The 18,020-nt window shown below is 39.4% G+C and overlaps 1 protein-coding gene across 3 annotated transcripts in view; it reads left to right on the top strand.

The window, feature by feature from the left end:
* The window catches only part of arih1 (ariadne RBR E3 ubiquitin protein ligase 1), a 37,253-nt gene extending 31,558 nt beyond the window's left edge, over nucleotides 1-5,695 (top strand). For 2 of the 3 annotated variants that reach the window (XM_012966037.2, XM_012966038.2), the window contains exons 12-15: nucleotides 301-358; nucleotides 2,069-2,329; nucleotides 3,264-3,376; nucleotides 4,789-5,695. In XM_012966037.2, the coding sequence (XP_012821491.1) occupies nucleotides 301-358; nucleotides 2,069-2,329; nucleotides 3,264-3,376; nucleotides 4,789-4,873 (517 nt within the window). In that variant the 3' untranslated portion in view covers nucleotides 4,874-5,695. The remainder of the gene's footprint in view (nucleotides 1-300; nucleotides 359-2,068; nucleotides 2,330-3,263; nucleotides 3,377-4,788) is intronic. The other variant, NM_001123480.1, reaches the window with a different exon arrangement.
* Nucleotides 5,696-18,020: the final 12,325 nt, after the last annotated feature.

Genomic DNA, 18,020 nt, shown 5'->3' on the forward strand with positions numbered 1-18,020 from the left:
GGGAGATAAGTCGCCCGTGACAAATCTCCCTGTTCGCGAGCGACTAATCTCCCCGAAATCCCATCCCACCGGCGAAAATGTAAATCGCCAGTGGGATGGCATACGGGGAGATTAGTCGCCCGCGAACAGGGAGATTTGTCGCGAGCGACTAATCTCCCCGTGTGCCAGAGCCCTAAGGACCCCATATACATTCCAACATATTTAGTGTATATCAACAGGTTTAATGCAAAGTTTATGATCATCTCAAGGTAATTTCTGGACATTATAAGCATTCCCATATCTTACATTGCTCTCTTACAGGTATAATTGTAACCGTTACAATGAGGATGATGCAAAGGCTGCTCGAGATGCTCAAGAGGTGAGTAGAGCTTCCATCTTCTAATGAAATGCTGCTCTTTTTTTTTTGGTAGAGATTGGCAGGCCCACTATACATGTAGAATACATACATCAGATATTTTGATGCATACCGTATATACTCGAGTATAAGCCAAAACCGAATATAAGCCGAGGTACCTAATTTTACCTAAGAAAACTGGAAAAACTTATTGACTCGAGTATAAGCCTAGGGTGGGAAATGCAGCCGCTACTGCTAAGTTTCAATAATCAAAATAAAAACCAGTAAATTACATAAATTGAGGCTTCAGTGGGGTATATGTTAGCTCTGTAAGTGGAGAAGAGGGTCAACAAAAACAATATGAGTACTACCCCATGCTCACTGCGCATTGGCAAACTGGCACCAGACCCAGTCCCGGAGGACACGTAAAGGGGAATAAGTATTGCGACTGGGAGTGGGCCAGGCACTGGAGGGTCTGGTTGCAGGTGGCCTAATTTGCAAACAAAGGACAGAGGGTGCTAGTCTGGAGGGACCCATGGCACCCAACTCGAGTATAATCGAGTATATACAGTACTTATATTCACATTTTACAGTTGCTTCTTGACAAAAACAATCTTTGTGCTATCTCCAAATGAATACAGTTGTATAAATTATATTATTGACTGCATGGCCTTGAAAGGGATAGTTTACCTTTAAGTTAAGTTGCTTACTTTTGAATTTGCCTTCATTTTGTCATTATTTTTTGTTTATAGTTTTTAATTATTTTTTTCTTTGAGTCTCTCCAGCTTTTAGCTGGGAGTTGCTGACCCTGGCAGTGAAAAGACTTGCAGTTTTGCTGCTTATATTTTTTGTTTAGGTCTTCTCCTGTTCATCTTCCAGTGTTTCAAAATACCGTCTGGTTGTTAGGGTAAATTGGACACCAGCAAACAACTGCTAAAATTCCAAAATTTAGAGCTGATGAAGAAAAAATATCATTAAAAATGTACAAAATATAAAAAAATGCAAATTCTCATATTAGTGTCTACATCATACTAAAAGTTAATTTAAAGGTTACTATTTATTTAAATAGAAAAACCTATATACTAACTGTAAATACTGGCTACTCTGGAGAGACAAAACATTTTTTTGGGTTATAGTTCAGCACAAATAATCAGTAAGTATACAGCTGCGGATTCCTGGGGTGTCTGTGAGCCACCCCAACAGTATATCATAAGATCAAAAGGCAAAAAGGAATCAGACAGTTCCAGGCAGCATTTGAAAACTGCAGTGAATTTAATGGCAGTGTCAGCACACTACATGTTTCAGGCAGAGCCCTTTCTCAAGTGTCTCTGGAGAGACCATTCTGAGTACTTTGCCTCTGTTTTTATCATCTGCTAGAGAAACTTTTTTGTTTTTAGATTTACATCAGTTGAGGGAGAACCCTATTCTGTTGTTCTGTTTATACTACAAAGAAAGAACTGAACTATTATTATTAGAGGAGAGAGAAAATTATCTTAAAAACTTTAAAGTATTTGCTTAACATGGATTCCATGGTTGATGGCTTGTCCATAATTTGGATATTTCTGAATATGGGTTTCTGGATAACATATCCTGTATTTGTTTATTCACTGTATAGAAAAAATAACTTGTGCCTTGTTGTGATACTCTTCAGCAAGTGCTTGGCATCTTTCTGTATTATCATTCATCATGGTTGGTTACTTGTTAACCCGTGTCTTTTACTTTCTATTGAAATAGAGATCCCGCGCAGCATTACAAAGATATCTTTTCTACTGCAACCGCTACATGAATCACATGCAAAGCCTGCGATTTGAGCACAAGTTGTATGCTCAAGTGAAGCAAAAGATGGAGGAGATGCAGCAACACAACATGTCATGGATCGAGGTTCAGTTCCTAAAAAAGGCAGTTGATGTGCTGTGCCAGTGTCGCTCCACACTAATGTACACATATGTCTTTGCCTTCTACCTCAAGAAGAACAACCAGTCTATTATATTTGAGGTAAGCTCATTGTGACTGCAAGAGGAATGAATAAGCTACATGTAAATTCATATTGGAAGTCTCTCTACCCATAGAAGGTCTCTACCTTATCAGCTAATGTTGCGTACACAAGAGCAGCGTGCCTTATTAGATGCATGTGACATGGAAGTGGTTATTTCCAGGAGTGCCTAGTAATCAGCATGCTGCGAAATATGCAACTTGTGCATTTAAAGGAGACATTTTATATAAAATTCATATTCAGTTATAATATTCATCCTCCCTCAAAATGTGAAGTGAAAGAAATATATTTTGAAAGCATTTTACCTCCTAAAACTGCCATTATATGACAGCTGCATACACAAGCTCTCCAGTCTGAAGCCAGAGCCAAATGAGACATGGGAGTGTTGCTTCAGTCTCCCGCAGGAACTGGTCACAGCACTGGCTGACAGGCTTTACTCAGCAGCAGCAGGGAAACCCCTCCCTCCTTCTGTGTCTCTCTTCTTGTGCTGCTGCTGGGGGGGGGGGGGAGAGGAGCGAGTAGAGCAGGAATGGATTGTCTGTGAGCTCGCTAAGCCCTGCCCACTATATGAATATTCACTTCACTTTAAGTAGGTGAGGTTGTGTCATTGAAGTCTATGTGGGCCAGTGGCTCTGAGCTGTATACTGAACAGTCTAAACCGGAAGCTGGCATAAGGTCTGGGTAGAGCACAGTTTTCAAGCAGTTATGGACATATTTGAACCCAAAGGTATTAAAATAAATGCACTTCCTTCTATTTTACATTATTTTACATTGTTTAGTGCATTGTATAAATTTATGGTATATATCCCTTTTAACTTTTTTTTTTTTTTTGCACCTTTTTTCATTACCCTTTCTCTATTTGCTTACTGTTCATTTACTATTTGCTTCTGAATGCAAATTCCATATGGTAAACTGCGTTTCTTGTGATTCTGATAGAATAATCAAGCAGATTTAGAGAATGCTACAGAGGTTCTATCTGGATATTTGGAGAGAGACATTTCCCAGGACTCGCTGCAAGACATAAAACAGAAAGTGCAAGACAAATACAGGTGAGAACTGTGTAGGATTTTTATCACACCATTTCATTTAGTTACCAGGGATTATTTGTGGAAACTAATAATCTATGCAATCAGTAGTTGCATAGCTTTTACACATCACCTAAATATACAAATCACTTACACATTTCTTAACACCAGGTCCAAATGAACACTACAGCAAACTGATGTGCAATGTGGGCATGTGATCATACTGTACCTTGGACCAAGTGTTTTCTCTTAGTTCTGTCCTTTTAGTGAGAGACAATGGTACAAAGTTACTAAAGTTGTGAATAAAAGAAGCTGCAATTTTGAACCTTCTAGTAGCTGTGATATGATCATTTAACAAGGAAAGGTTTCCAAAAATCCACACAGATCAGTGTTTCACTGCAGTATATACTCACATTTGTAGAAATATTGCTCCTCAGATCAAGTGGCTCAAAGTAACAACATTAATCAGAAGGTTTTCAGTTTGTGATAGGCATCATATAATTTGAGAGAACAATAAAATATTATAGCGCAAAGTATCTATGTATGTATGTATAACTTTATTTATAAAGCGCCACAAGGGTACGCAGCGCTGTACAATCTTACAAAATTACACACAGGGAGGACAAGTGATATAATAAATAAATACTATATATGCATACATATGCACAGGGAATAAGTGCCATGTTGTATGAGACACAGTAGGAAGGAGGTCCCTGCCCCGTAGAGCTTACAATCTAAGCAAAGTGCTATCTGTGAGAAAAAAAAATCACATGGCAATGCCCAGTAATGTTAACCCTCATACTATTGGATTTAGTTGCTGATTTTTATCCTTTTTAAGAAATTAAGGTTTGATGTTATACTGTATGAAAATGATGATAAAAATAAGCAGTCTCACCCAATTTTCTACTGATTTCAAACATACAAACATTCCACCCATACATATCAGTATGGGTGGGGGCCGTGAACGGTTTTAATCTTAATCATATCATATTCCTTATCTCTAAAGAATATACTATGCTGTGATCAGATTGTAGTGAATAGTTGTGATGTTAATGCTATGCCATTGACTGCTATTTAAAATAAATAATTTTTTAGTTAACCCTTTCACCCACTTTGCCATATAAAAAAAGGAAAGGAGCAAATTCGACTGGTAGTATAAAGAGGGAATTAAATCAGAAATAGATATATTGAAAAAAGGTGCAGAACACATAATGTACATAATGACTACACAGACTCTCTCAGCTTTGTATTTCATGAGTTTTCTATTGCAATATTTTTTATTTAAAGAAACTATTGTAAAGCAAATATCTAGGTTTTTACATTTTGATATAAGCTGTCAAGTATGGCGTTAGTTATGGAGGGAGATGGGGTAAAAAGGTGTTTTCATGCACAATACACCTTGTCACCTGTAACCCTTCTGTTGTCTTCCTTTCTAGATACTGCGAGAGCAGAAGGCGAGTCTTGCTGCTTCATGTGCACGAAGGTTATGAAAAGGACTTGTGGGAATATATTGAGGACTGAATCCACCATAAAGACCAACTTCTGTTGCCACCTGACACTAGAATTCAACCTTCCATTAAATGCAGTTCTGCCCCTTGAGGCTGACCCCATGCACATTCAGCCGTCTCTTCCCTTTTTCTCTCGCTCTCATCATTTTTGCTCCTGCCAGGCCTTTGGTTGGTTTATTTTATTTTTGTTAATGGAAAGTCTAAGTAAATTATATTGTAATAATAAAAGGAAAGCAGCTAGCAGAGGAAATGGTTTGACAGTATTGTAGGCATATTTAACCCCTTGGAAGATGATGGGCCATGGAAACATTGATCTGTGTTTTGTAATGCATACTCTAATCCTTATGGCCACCAAGGGGTTAATTTGTGTGCAGCACCTCCGCAATTTGCGAATTCTAACTCTTCTGCTTCCTTTCTAAGCTGATTTCTTCTCTTTCTCTGCTTAGATAAGATAAGCCCCTCTTCTCTCAGTACCCAGAGTCACTTCTCTGCCCTTTCTATTGTCTCCTCCTTGCTATAATTGCCTTTGTCTTTGCCCCTGCCCATTTGTTCACCTTCAGAGCCACCCCCTTTTCGTCTCTCACCCTACCCCACCCATATCTTACCCCGGGTTGGAACTGAACAGCTTTCAAGAGTTAAAAAAAGAGAGAAGAAAAAAGACAAAAAAATAGCTTTGTACATGACTTTTAAAAACAAAAAAGATTAAAATGAACAGAAGACAGCAGTATTTTTCAAACTTGTAAATAGTGCATCTGCATGAGCAGGGAGGAGGTGGGACGCACGGTGTTTGCATCATGTTTAAGTACAAAAAAATATTTATTCTTTCTTGAAGATTGATGGTTCTGGCTGTGCTGTTTATTTTGGGGTCCTATAAAAAGTACTTTATATCTCTTCTTCCACAGACCTCCTTTAAATTAGAACTAAAGTGTAACTAAAGAAGTAGGCTAGAAATGTTGTATGTTATGTTTTGGGCTTCTGTACCATCCCAAGGCAACCACAGCCCTTTGGCAGGGAAGATCTGTGTCTCTTGAAGATGCCCCCCATCATCTTTTATGCACATGCTCTGTGCTGCTCAGTTACTGAGCTTAGGGACCGACGCACAATATGCTGTATATACAGAATATAAATGTCAGATTACCACCACATGGCAGCTCTGAAACCAGTGCAACTAACAATATAATGTATCAGCCCCTGTAACATCATCCTGTGACAACTGTAAAGACATGAATCATTGCTGCTATTGATAGGCTGAAACTTTAGGCTGGTGCAGTAAGTTCAGTATATAAAATATGGCATTTTTGGCCATATTCATTTTTAGGGTTTAGTTCTCCTTTAAACTCATACACATTGCGGCATGTCCAAATGAATCAAACCTTCTGTGGGCAAAGCATCTAAATGACTTATTGAATGTGTTAAAACATATTCTGGCAGATCATTGCTGAGTTGGTCTGGCAGATCATTGCTGAGTTTGGTTACAGAGACAAATTAACTAATGCTGGCATAAAAGCAGTTTTTTGGCATTTGCGTGGACAACTGAATGATGGTGGGTACCAAGTTATTCTGTCTTACGTATAGTTGTATACATCCTGATATATTTGAAAACATGCCAGTAGCAAATATATTGGCCAGTTTGGTTGAAAATTGGCAGACTTGTAACTGCTTCTGTGTACTCAGCATCACACCTCCAGTTGTGAGCGAAATTGCCAAAAGGCTCTATATGCTGGGAAGCTGAGACAATAAAATTAATATTTAACTAAATAAAAATAACTGCATGGGTCATAAACAACTACAAAGCTAAATGCTATTGATATGGTTTACTCCAAACAAGGTGTTCCAGCTGTCTTTGAAAGACAACAACACGTGGATGCCTCATGGCTGCACACACTTAGAAGTGCAATGTCAAATTTGTAGCCTTAACCTACATAACCATGTTGTTTGCTTTGTCACATAACATAATTGGCCAGATTAACCCAATATGTAATAAAAGTCACTCTGTTTGCCCAAGAGCAGTAACCTATAGCAACAAATAAGAACAGATCACCAGTAAATACTTCCTGATGATTGGTTGTTATGGGTTACTGCTTCTGGGTAAACCATTGCATTTAATTACATAATTCCATAAGTCTGATGAGTTCCACTGACTTTAAAACAAGTTAAAACTTGATCATTGAATTGATATGGCCCAGTGTTTTGTCCCAAGCTTGTTTTTGTCCACACTAATTGTATTGCTCCTTACAAACCACCTGCAGGTATATCAATCTGCTGTATTTTACCAACAAATACATCCTTTGAGTAAACCAGACTGCTTACTATTGCACTAAAAAGAACATTTTAAAAAGTGAAAGTAGATATGAAGGGCGTTGACAAAAATGTATGTGTGTGTATATGTGTATATATATATAATATATATAATATATATATATATATATATATAATATATATATTATAATATAATGTGTGTATATATCTGCATCCTTCACTTCTTCTTCAATTTGTTGTGTGGTTGGCCCCACAAGCTTGGCTCAAAGAAGTGGATAGAGAGCCCTGGCGAAAGTTCAGTTAGGCTAAGGATATAATGAGATGCTGGACCTCAAATTGGGTTTTGAAACCAAAAGTCTGCGTGCTCCTGATCCACACAGACCATTGCAACCTACTCTGAGTACAAGTGGTAGTGGTGGTAAAAAATGTTCCTTCACTTCAGCTTCAACTATATATACAAATTTTCTTGTGATAATGTCTTTCCAGCTCTAACATACTGAATTGAGAAAATGAAACCGGAAGTTGTCTTCAGACATTAATTGCAAGCAATTTCTTTCATTGACATTATCTCTCACCCGGGAGCTTCTCTTGTCCTGTGTGTCGTCTTTAGAAACTCGGCTGTGCAATCTTCCCTGCTGTCCCTGTGGTTCCCAATGGCAGCTCCAACTCAGTGCATGCACACAGTTCTGTGCATGTGTAATCTAGCAAAAGAAATAAAATGCATAATCTGAGTCTCAGCATAAAGAGAGGTACAGACCAGCAGTTACAGGTTAGCAACTGGGGTGTCTTACTTACACTTTCCATTATAGCTAAAAAAAAATTAAAAATAAGTTAGGAGAATAAAACTTAGAATATGACTTTTTACCAGAATAGCAAAATGTCTGCTTTCTTTTATTTTTGCCTTGGTGCAGACAGAACTTGATTATAGGCTTATTTCTTCTATGCAAAGAGCCATTGACTATTAAAAAAAAAAAAAACATTATTTGGAAATGGGACACAAAGTGATACAACTCTCTAGGGGATGGGATACTATTATCAGCCCTAAGTTTTGTTTATTTTTGAAGACATAAAGGAGATATATCGAAGAATACAAATCAGCAAACCCTTTATAATAAATATGAAAACTGAATAACTGAAGTTACACATCTGTATGCTATAATGTGTTTATATTTAGCATTACAGAATAGCTACACATTTATGCCCTAAATGTTGGCACAGTTTAGGGAAAACAGCTTATAGATAGTTTAACTTTTTTAACTGAGCAGATCCCTAGTGATATCAAACCATATCCATTAGCTGTTTTTTTTTACAAAGGATAAGGAAGATTATTGCCAAACAATGGAAACTCGCATAAGTCTGAAATTGCAAGCAGAGTTTGTAAACAGGTGCTAAATAAAAAAAGGAAGATGGACAACAAGGAAGACTGGCTGTCTGTGGATTCTGCTGAATGAGGGGCTACTGTAAGATGCCATAGACCAGTGATCCCCAACCAGTGGCTCAGGAGCAACATGTTGCTCACCAACCCCTTGGATGTTTCTCCCAGTGGCTTCAAAGTAGGTGCTTGTTTTTTTAATTCCTGGCTTGGAGGCAAGTTCTGGCTGCATAAAAATCATGTGTACTAACAAACAGAACCTCCTGTAGGCTGCCAGTCCATGTAGGGGCTACCAAATAGGCAATCATAGCTCCTATTTTGGCACTTTTTTCATGCTTGTGTTGCTCCCCAACACTTTTTCCATTTAAATGTTGCTCACAGGTATACATGGTTGGGGATCCCTGCCATAGACTGTCACTATTTATTGAGCCTTTGGGGACTGTTTGGGTCTCAATGTACATGAATGCCAGGGTCTATTTAAATCTTGAGTTTGTACCTAAAGTACAGTGAATTTTGTTCTAATGTTTTAAGGGTAATTGCTAGTGCAGTGTGATCACCCACAGTGGGTACTGCCTTTTTAAGTGTAGTGACACATCAGCAATAAAATATATTTCCCTTTTGTGGGCAAAGAGCTGCACTTAGTAAGAGGCAAATTTCATTTTTTTAAACTGGAAATTAAATTTCTTTTTAGTGTTGAGAGAACATTTTGTGGTAATTAAAATCAGTTTATTACTTGGAGTTGGATACCCACGGCAATCAGAGATGCAAGAATAATTTATGGATTCAGCCAAATTTTTCTACAAACTATAACTGATCGGCAGGGAGCAGGTCCAAATGGGGGTGGGTTACAGTGTAAATGGGTGTGGTCATATCATGGGGCAGAGTCTGATTGTGAATGGGGACGGGTTACATGATCAAGACTGGAATTTAGTGGATTTGGTGAGTATGGAGGGAAGAAAGGGGTGGGGGCAGATTGGAGGCAGGCTGGGACCGAATTTACCAGCTATTACAAATTTACTGAGTATTTACTAAGTACATTGCTGATAAATTAGTAATACTTGCCCTGGCTGGTATTTTACTGGTTATGCTGATGAAATACAGGCCAGGTGCCAACACTACCTGTCAGTGGCCCCAATATGTCCTGTTACAACCATGATCTGCCCATACTCTGTCCACACTCAGAAGCACTGTCCCACATGCAGACTGCACATTAGACCTTATAGTAGCCCAGGGCAGCACTTACTAGTGTCACACACATATATGTGTACAAGCAGATAGTGAGACATGCCCTCTCATATACAGGTATAACAAGGCAGTCTCAGTGAAAAGCACCTTTCCTCAAAGTACTTGCTTAATGCTGTGCATGCTTTAATGCAACACAGTATGAAAGTGTAATAAAAAGACATGCCAGACAGCTTGTGGAAATAAATTCACTAATAACTCATGAACAAATCAATTATTTGTAATGCTTGTACCAATACTTGCACTTCTGGTTTCTGTAGCAAGAAACTTTTTATGAGTTGGGGTTGCCATTTCCACTCCTAACTCAACTTTTTGACAGACAGGCTTGAAATTGTCCTTGGTGGAGTTGCATAGCATGGGCCTTTAGTTATTATGTTGGGTGGAAAACCCCAACATACTGTTCTTCGACTTTGGCTTCTTCTTCCGTTTCTTATTCTTAGCGCCCCCCATTTTATAAACTCTACTCCTCCTACAGTTTTAGGGGTACAACACCCAAACTCCCCACACATCTTCGCCCTATAGCGGAGCAGGTTGCTTGTGCTTTTCTAAGCGATACCGCCCTCCGTCTTTTTGTGGCGCCGCTCCGAATCCCCCAATTTTCCCATTGACTTTGACAGGGAAGATTTTCAAACTGCTGCCACACTTACAGCTTTGAAGCTACAGCCCCCAAACTTGAATAACATAATCATGGGGTCACCCCGAAACAGCGACATATGTTGGATGACCCCAAAGTGAGAGGGGCCAACAACAGCCAATCAAATTTCACCTGTTAACTTTAATGGGGAAATTGAAACTGCTGCCAATCTTACACTCTCCAAACTTGAATCACACAGTCATGGGCTCAGCCTGAATGAAAATATGATGATTGCTAGATGCCTAAAAGTGGGCGGGGCTGTGAACAGCCAATCAGATTTTACCTATTGATTTGGCAGAAATTCAACCTGCTGCCATTCTCACAGTAATAACACCAGGGTCCCCAAACTTTTTACACTTGGTCACTAGGGGATTGCAGTTTTAGTTTTGAAAAGTGGGTGGAGCCACCAACAGCCAATCAAATTTCAACTATTGATTTTTATTGATGATTGTTGGATACCCAAAAGTGGGTGGAACTGTGAACAGCCAATCAGATTTTACCTATTGACTTGGTGGAAATCCAACCTGCTGCCATTCTCACAGTAATAACACCGGGGGCCCCAAACTTTGCAGAGTTAGGCACCAGGTAACTGGGGGCGAAGTGGGCGAAGCCACCAACAGCCAATCAGAGTTTACCTATTGACTTTCAATAGGGAAATTCAACCTGCTGCCATTCTCACAGAATTAACACCAGGGTCCCCAAACTTTTCACAGTTGATCACTAGGGGACTGCAGTTTTAGTTTTGAAAAGGTGGGTGAAGCCACCAACAGCCAATCAGACTTCACCTATTGATTTTTTTTTTTTGTTTTTTCACACTGTTTATGTCAGGGTTCCCAAATTTTGCACAATCAGTGACTGGATGACTACATATTCAGGGTAAGAACACGTGGGAGGAGCCACCAACAGCAAATCCATGTACTCCCATTAGATTTAATTGGTTTATATTTAAACTGATGTCATTATTTAAATATTAATTCCAGGGTTGTTAAAGTTTCCAGAGTTAGTCACTGGGTATTTGCCGTTCCAAGTTAGAAAAAAGTGGGCGGAGCCAATAAACAGCCAATAACATTTCACCTATTTACTTTCAATGGTGAAGTGTAAAATGCTGTCAGCCTCACAATTTTTATGCCTGAGTCCCCAAAATTTGCAAAGTTGGTCACTGGGGGGCTGCAGTTCAAAAACAGAAAAAGTGGGTTGGGCCACTAACAGCAAATCAGATTTTATCCATTTAATTTTATTGGTTTAAATTTAAAATGCTGTCATTCTCACACTATTTATGCCAGGGTGCCCACTATTTGTCACTGGGTAACTGCAGTTCCAGGTTAAAAAAAGGGGGTGGAGCCACCAACCGCCAATCAGATGTCACTTGTTGATTTTCAGTGGGGAAATTTAAGTTGCTGCCATTCAGACATTCAAACCAGAGTCCCCAAACTGGCATTTATAAAGCGCCAACATATTCCGCAGCGCTGTACAATAAGTGGGTTTTATACATTGGACATACAGAGTAATATATAAAGCAATCAATAACCGAAGAGAGCCCTTCCCAAAATAGCTTACAATCTACAAGACATATTTATGTTATATCTTTGCACAGACAGACATTAGGCCACGCCCATGAATGATGCCCCAGGTGCTTAGTCTCTAATTGCATCTATTGAATAGAGATGTATACTCCCGTACTGTAGCTTGCTGGGTGTCCACTACAATGTGTTTTAAAGTACATTAGTAACAATCCATGAAAAGTAATGTCTGTTTCTATATGTCAAACCCAACAGCCAGAAACATTGTCCTCAAAGTACAGTGGAGACAAAGGGTCAGGGTAAGGGGCAGCAAATACTTTCTAACTAGAGAGACTTGTATCAAATAGCAATGTAGCAGCCATTACAAAGAGAAGAGCTAGGCTGCATGGCTTTTTGAATCTGCTTCTAAGTTCTGGCTTCAGAAAAGAAAATATGGATCCTAATATGTCTCTTTCTCTCCCCAGTTTGATGGCCATGCTTTATGAATAACAACTAGCAAAGTCCACAGAAGTGTTTATCTGGTTACACACTAACCCACTGGCCAGTTAAACATGCTTAATATGTGTTTCAAAAAAACATCAGTTAATAGAGCTTCTCCTGCAGAATCCTGCATTGAAATCTGTGTGTTTTCCCATGCCAAATTCCCTTAAAAACTACCGTTCTACCTACTACAGTATTGCACTAGAGTCCCTGATTTTCTGATTTAATCCTCTACAATAAATCAACTAAGAACTTGCTATGCCACAAAGATTAGTAGTGTTTGCAAGGTAATGCTTCAGAGCAAATGCACCACACAGCATGGATTAGAAGCTGAGGATGATTTTGATTTAGAGCATTAATAGACAGAACACTGGGGGCTATGTAAAAAAAAAAAAGTAACTAAGTTTGCCCAGGAGCAATAACCCATAGCAACCAATCAGCATTTAGAATTTGCTGGTCACCTATTTAAAAGCAAACATCTTAGTGGTTGCTATGGGTTACTGCCACTGGGCAAACAGTGATTTTTTTACATATGTGGCATCCTTCCATTTATTTTATATTGTACACAGATGTCCAGGGTATGATAAGTATTTAACATACATTGACCAGCCAATGACTAGATGGGCCAATGACTTCAAGAAGAAAAGTCATTTGCCAGATCTGTAGGGGGTAGAAAAGTTGTCAAAAAAAGTGCAAGAGTGCAGATAAGCGCATAATGAAATATTTGCTTGTCGCAGGAAACACATCTGCTGGTTGTGGACAAATAAAAAAAAAATTAGGCAAACAGAACAAACTCCTCTTATTTAGTTTAATCGTAACTACAGCCCATCAGTTTGCCCAGATGCAGCCCCTTTACACCTGCTCATGTGAACAGAACATATGTTGCCCATCTTAACTCGGCACAAGGTGACAATTAAAGAGATTTAATTGTTCCCTCCACCTTCATATCACTGGCAAACAGTCTCAGTGTTTTTAGTTATTATAGAGATCTGGAAAAGGCTGAAACCCCTCTAACATCAGTCTGACCACCCAGGGATATTTGATCAAATAACTTTCACATTATAGTAGCCTTTGATGAGACCCATCATGTCTGGCACTATCAGGTCTTAGGGGGCATCTTGCAAAGGGCAAGACGCATTGGGACAGGAATCGTCATGTTTTTTCCCCCCCAATGTATAATATAAGGTTGAAGGGAGTTGTTGCTGGCAGGAGGAGGGCCGTACCATAGTATCCAACAGGTAGTGCTTTAATGGAGACTGTTACACAGTAGAAGCTGCGTGGAAATAAAAGTGCTGGGAATGAGACAACTGCTGATATTGGGGCACAGTATAACCTTCCAGTTTGGGGCAGCGCCACTAAACACACACTTGGGCTGCTGCTACTGCACAGTTCTGTTTGTCACTTACAGTTATGGCTGTTTCTTGTGGGAGAGGGAAAAGACTTGCCCAGCCCTCATTAAAACAATAAAACACATTGTAATCCAATTGTATATTTAACATTATACAGTTAACCCTTTAAGTGCCAGCCGAATTCGTCATTTCGGTTCCCCCCAGTGCCAGACGTTTTTTAAGCATTTTGTACTCATTCGCTTTAACAATGTTTTTTGGTAGGAAAACCTCCATGAAACTAGGGAAATTATATATCGTTTTTTTCGTCACTAATTGAGCTTCGACATACATACCAAATTTTATAACTTTTCTGGAGATATGATGTGTATTTTGGGTGAATTATGTAAAAAAAAAAAAAAATTATGAAAAATTTCTGTATATTTTGAGTTTTTTTTCCATAGAAAAGTTAATTTTACACACTTTTTTTTGTTGTTTGTAAAAGCCCTGATACTCCCAAGTCCAACGATACCAAATATGTGGTGGTACCCCACAGTTCCTGTCCAGAAGTAACCCCCAAACGAAAGAAATACTTTGTACAATATCACACCAGAACAAAGCGGAAAAGCGCTTGTAACAGTTGATGCAGCATAACTTATATGTAAATCTAAAATATCCCCTCATGTTTGGTATCTTTAGAAACTACAGACCTTCAGGTTTCTAGGTGCAATGTAGTTTTCACTCAAAAGCCAAATACCTTTTGTCAGTGCATTGTGAAATTTGGAAGTTTTTTTGACATTTTTTTTTTTTTCTAAAACGTAAACTTGGACGCATGATCAAATGTGGATTTGACAAAAAAAAAATCTCATAAAAATTTTCTAACAAAGGCAAATTTGAAAGACAAATTTCTACTGAATAAAATGATGCCCCATATGTATGGGTGCACATAAAGACATGGGCACCAAACACTCCAAAGCAGGGGCAATGCACAAGGGCAATTACAGCTAAAAATGTGGGTGCTGTGCTCTATGTGCACTACCTGCAGTTTTTCAGTGTTAACCCCCCCTACTTGTGAAATAACCCCCACAAACTATATATTTCTGAAAAGTGCACACCTTCAGCTATTCAGAGACACCACTCTTCTCTTTCTACATAGAAAATTGTGGCCGCAGTCCCTTGCAGAAGTCAGCGCTTTGGTCAGAAATCGAGGAAAAAACTGATAAAAAACCTAGATTTCTCCCCAAAATCTCCATGGCAACTACCAAAAACTTACTAAACATCAATCTGCAAGTTCCCCTGAATAAAACAATACCCCATATGTATGGGTACACATAAAGACGTGGCCACCAAATGCCCCAAAACAGGGGCAATGCATAAGGGCAATTTCAGTTGAAATTTTGGGGGCTGCGCTCTATGTGCACTTCCTGCAGTTTTTCAGTGTTAACCCCCCCTACCTGTAAAATAACCCCCACAAACTATATATTTCTGAAAAGTGTACACCTTCAGCTATTCAGAGACACCACTCTCCTCTTTCTACATGGAAAATTGTGGCCGCAGTCCCTTGCAGAAGTCAGCGCATTGGTCAGAAATCAAGGAAAAACCAGATACAAACCTAGATTTCTCCCCAAAATCTCCATGGCAACTACCAAAAACTTACTAAACATCAATCTGCAAGTTCCCCTGAATAAAACGATACCCCATATGTATGGGTACACATAAAGAGGTGGCCACCAAATGCCCCAAAACAGGGGCAATGCATAAGGGCAATTTCAGTTGAAATTTTGGGGGCTGCGCTCTATGTGCACTTCCTGCAGTTTTTCAGTGTTAACCCCCCCTACCTGTAAAATAACCCCCACAAACTATATATTTCTGAAAAGTGCACACCTTCAGCTATTCAGAGACACCACTCTCCTCTTTCTACATGGAAAATTGTGGCCGCAGTCCCTTGCAGAAGTCAGCGCATTGGTCAGAAATCAAGGAAAAACCAGATACAAACCTAGATTTCTCCCCAAAATCTCCATGGCAACTACCAAAAACTTACTAAACATCAATCTGCAAGTTCCCCTGAATAAAACGATACCCCATATGTATGGGTACACATAAAGAGGTGGCCACCAAATGCCCCAAAACAGGGGCAATGCATAAGGGCAATTTCAGTTGAAATTTTGGGGGCTGCGCTCTATGTGCACTTCCTGCAGTTTTTCAGTGTTAACCCCCCCTACCTGTAAAATAACCCCCACAAACTATATATTTCTGAAAAGTGCACACCTTCAGCTATTCAGAGACACCACTCTCCTCTTTCTACATGGAGAATTGTGGCCGCAGTCCCTTGCAGAAGTCAGCGCATTGGTCAGAAATCAAGGAAAAAACAGACACAAACCTAGATTTCTCCCCAAAATCTCCATGGCAACTACCAAAAACTTACTAAACATCAATCTGCAAGTTCCCCTGAATAAAACGATACCCCATATGTATGGGTACACATAAAGACGTGGCCACCAAATGCCCCAAAACAGGGGCAATGCATAAGGGCAATTTCAGTTGAAATTTTGGGGGCTGCGCTCTATGTGCACTTCCTGCAGTTTTTCAGTGTTAACCCCCCCTACCTGTAAAATAACCCCCACAAACTATATATTTCTGAAAAGTGCACACCTTCAGCTATTCAGAGACACCACTCTACTCTTTCTACATGGAAAATTGTGGCCGCAGTCCCTTGCAGAAGTCAGCGCATTGGTCAGAAATCAAGGAAAAAACAGACACAAACCTAGATTTCTCCCCAAAATCTCCATGGCAACTACCAAAAACTTACTAAACCTCAATTTGCAAGTTCCCCTGAATAAAACGATACCCCATATGTATGGGTGCACATAAAAACGTGGCCACCAAATGCCCCCAAACAGGGGCAATGCATAAGGGGGGTCTGTGCTCTATGTGCTCTACCTGCAGTTATTTAGTCTAAACACCCCCCTACCTGTGAAATAACCCCCGCAAACTATATATTTATGAAAAGTGCACAGCTTCAGCTATTCAAAGACACCACTCTTCTCTTTCTACATGGAAAATTGTGGCCGCAGTCCCTTGCAGAAGTCACGCTTTGGTCAGAAATCAAGGAAAAACCAGATACAAACCTAGATTTCTCCCCAAAATCTCCATGGCAACTACCAAAAACTTACTAACCATAAATCTGCAAGTTCCCCTGAATAAAACGATACCCCATATGTATGGGTGCACATAAGTACATGGCCGCCAAACCTGAAAATGCATAATATTGGGGCTGCACTCTATGCACCCCTTTTTTTTTTGCCTGCACCCGAATGAATGGAATACGCTCGGGTGCAGGCACGTGTAGCCGATATACGCATGAAAACGCGTGAGAATGCAAAGTCTCGCGTTTTCATGCGTATATCGGCTACATGTGCCTGCACCTGAGCATATTCCATTCATTCGGGTGCAGGCACAAGTAGCAGGCGTAGGGCTGAATTTTCGGCAAGCGTTTTTCCACTTGCTGAAAAAATCAGCCCTACGCCATGTGTGGCATCAGCCTAACCCTTGGCAATAGAAACTACCAGAACAATCTTAGCACCTCTGGACCTTTCTAGAACAACTGAAATCAAATGAAGTTAAAATGGAATAAAACCACTAAAAGCAATCAAAGAACAATAATTGCAATGAAATCGGTGGTCAGAGCCCTGGATCCACCAATGTCACTGCAAAAGCAACCTTTTTGGGGCACTAAATACACAATAAAGAACAATGCAAAGATAAAACACCATAAAATCAGTAAATTCAAATAAAAACCAACAGAAGAACAATTATTGCAATGAAATCGGTGGTCAGAGCCCTGGATCCACCAATGTCACTGCAAATTCAGCACCCAATAGCAATACAAAAGTTATAGTGCAATAGAATAATTCAAAAACAGAAATCAATTATGAAAATGCAAAAAAAACACTAAAATGCAACCAAATAAATCAGATAATTATAGAGCAAGATCAGAAATAAAGTTTTAGTAAAAAAAAAAGACTGCCAGAGAAAGCAAAGAAAGAAAGAAAAGAAAAGAAAGAAAGAAAAAAAAAAAAAAAGTGTAAGTGTAAGTGTGTGTGTAAGTGTCTGTGTGTGCTTGGGAAAGTTGTAAATAAGTGTGTATGTGTGTAAAAGTGTAATAATGACAAAGATAGAAGAAGAAATGGAAAAAAAAAAAAAATTTTAGACAGTCTCACGTGGCAGCAGAGTGAAGAGGCGACGGCGGGGGCGGCGACAATTAAAGGGACAGCAGTGGACACGTCATCAATGCGTGTCCACTGCTGTCATTGGCTGAGGACCCGGAT

The sequence above is a fragment of the Xenopus tropicalis genome, chromosome 3 (assembly GCF_000004195.4).
Source record: "Xenopus tropicalis strain Nigerian chromosome 3, UCB_Xtro_10.0, whole genome shotgun sequence".
Classification (NCBI taxonomy): Eukaryota; Metazoa; Chordata; class Amphibia; order Anura; family Pipidae; genus Xenopus; species Xenopus tropicalis.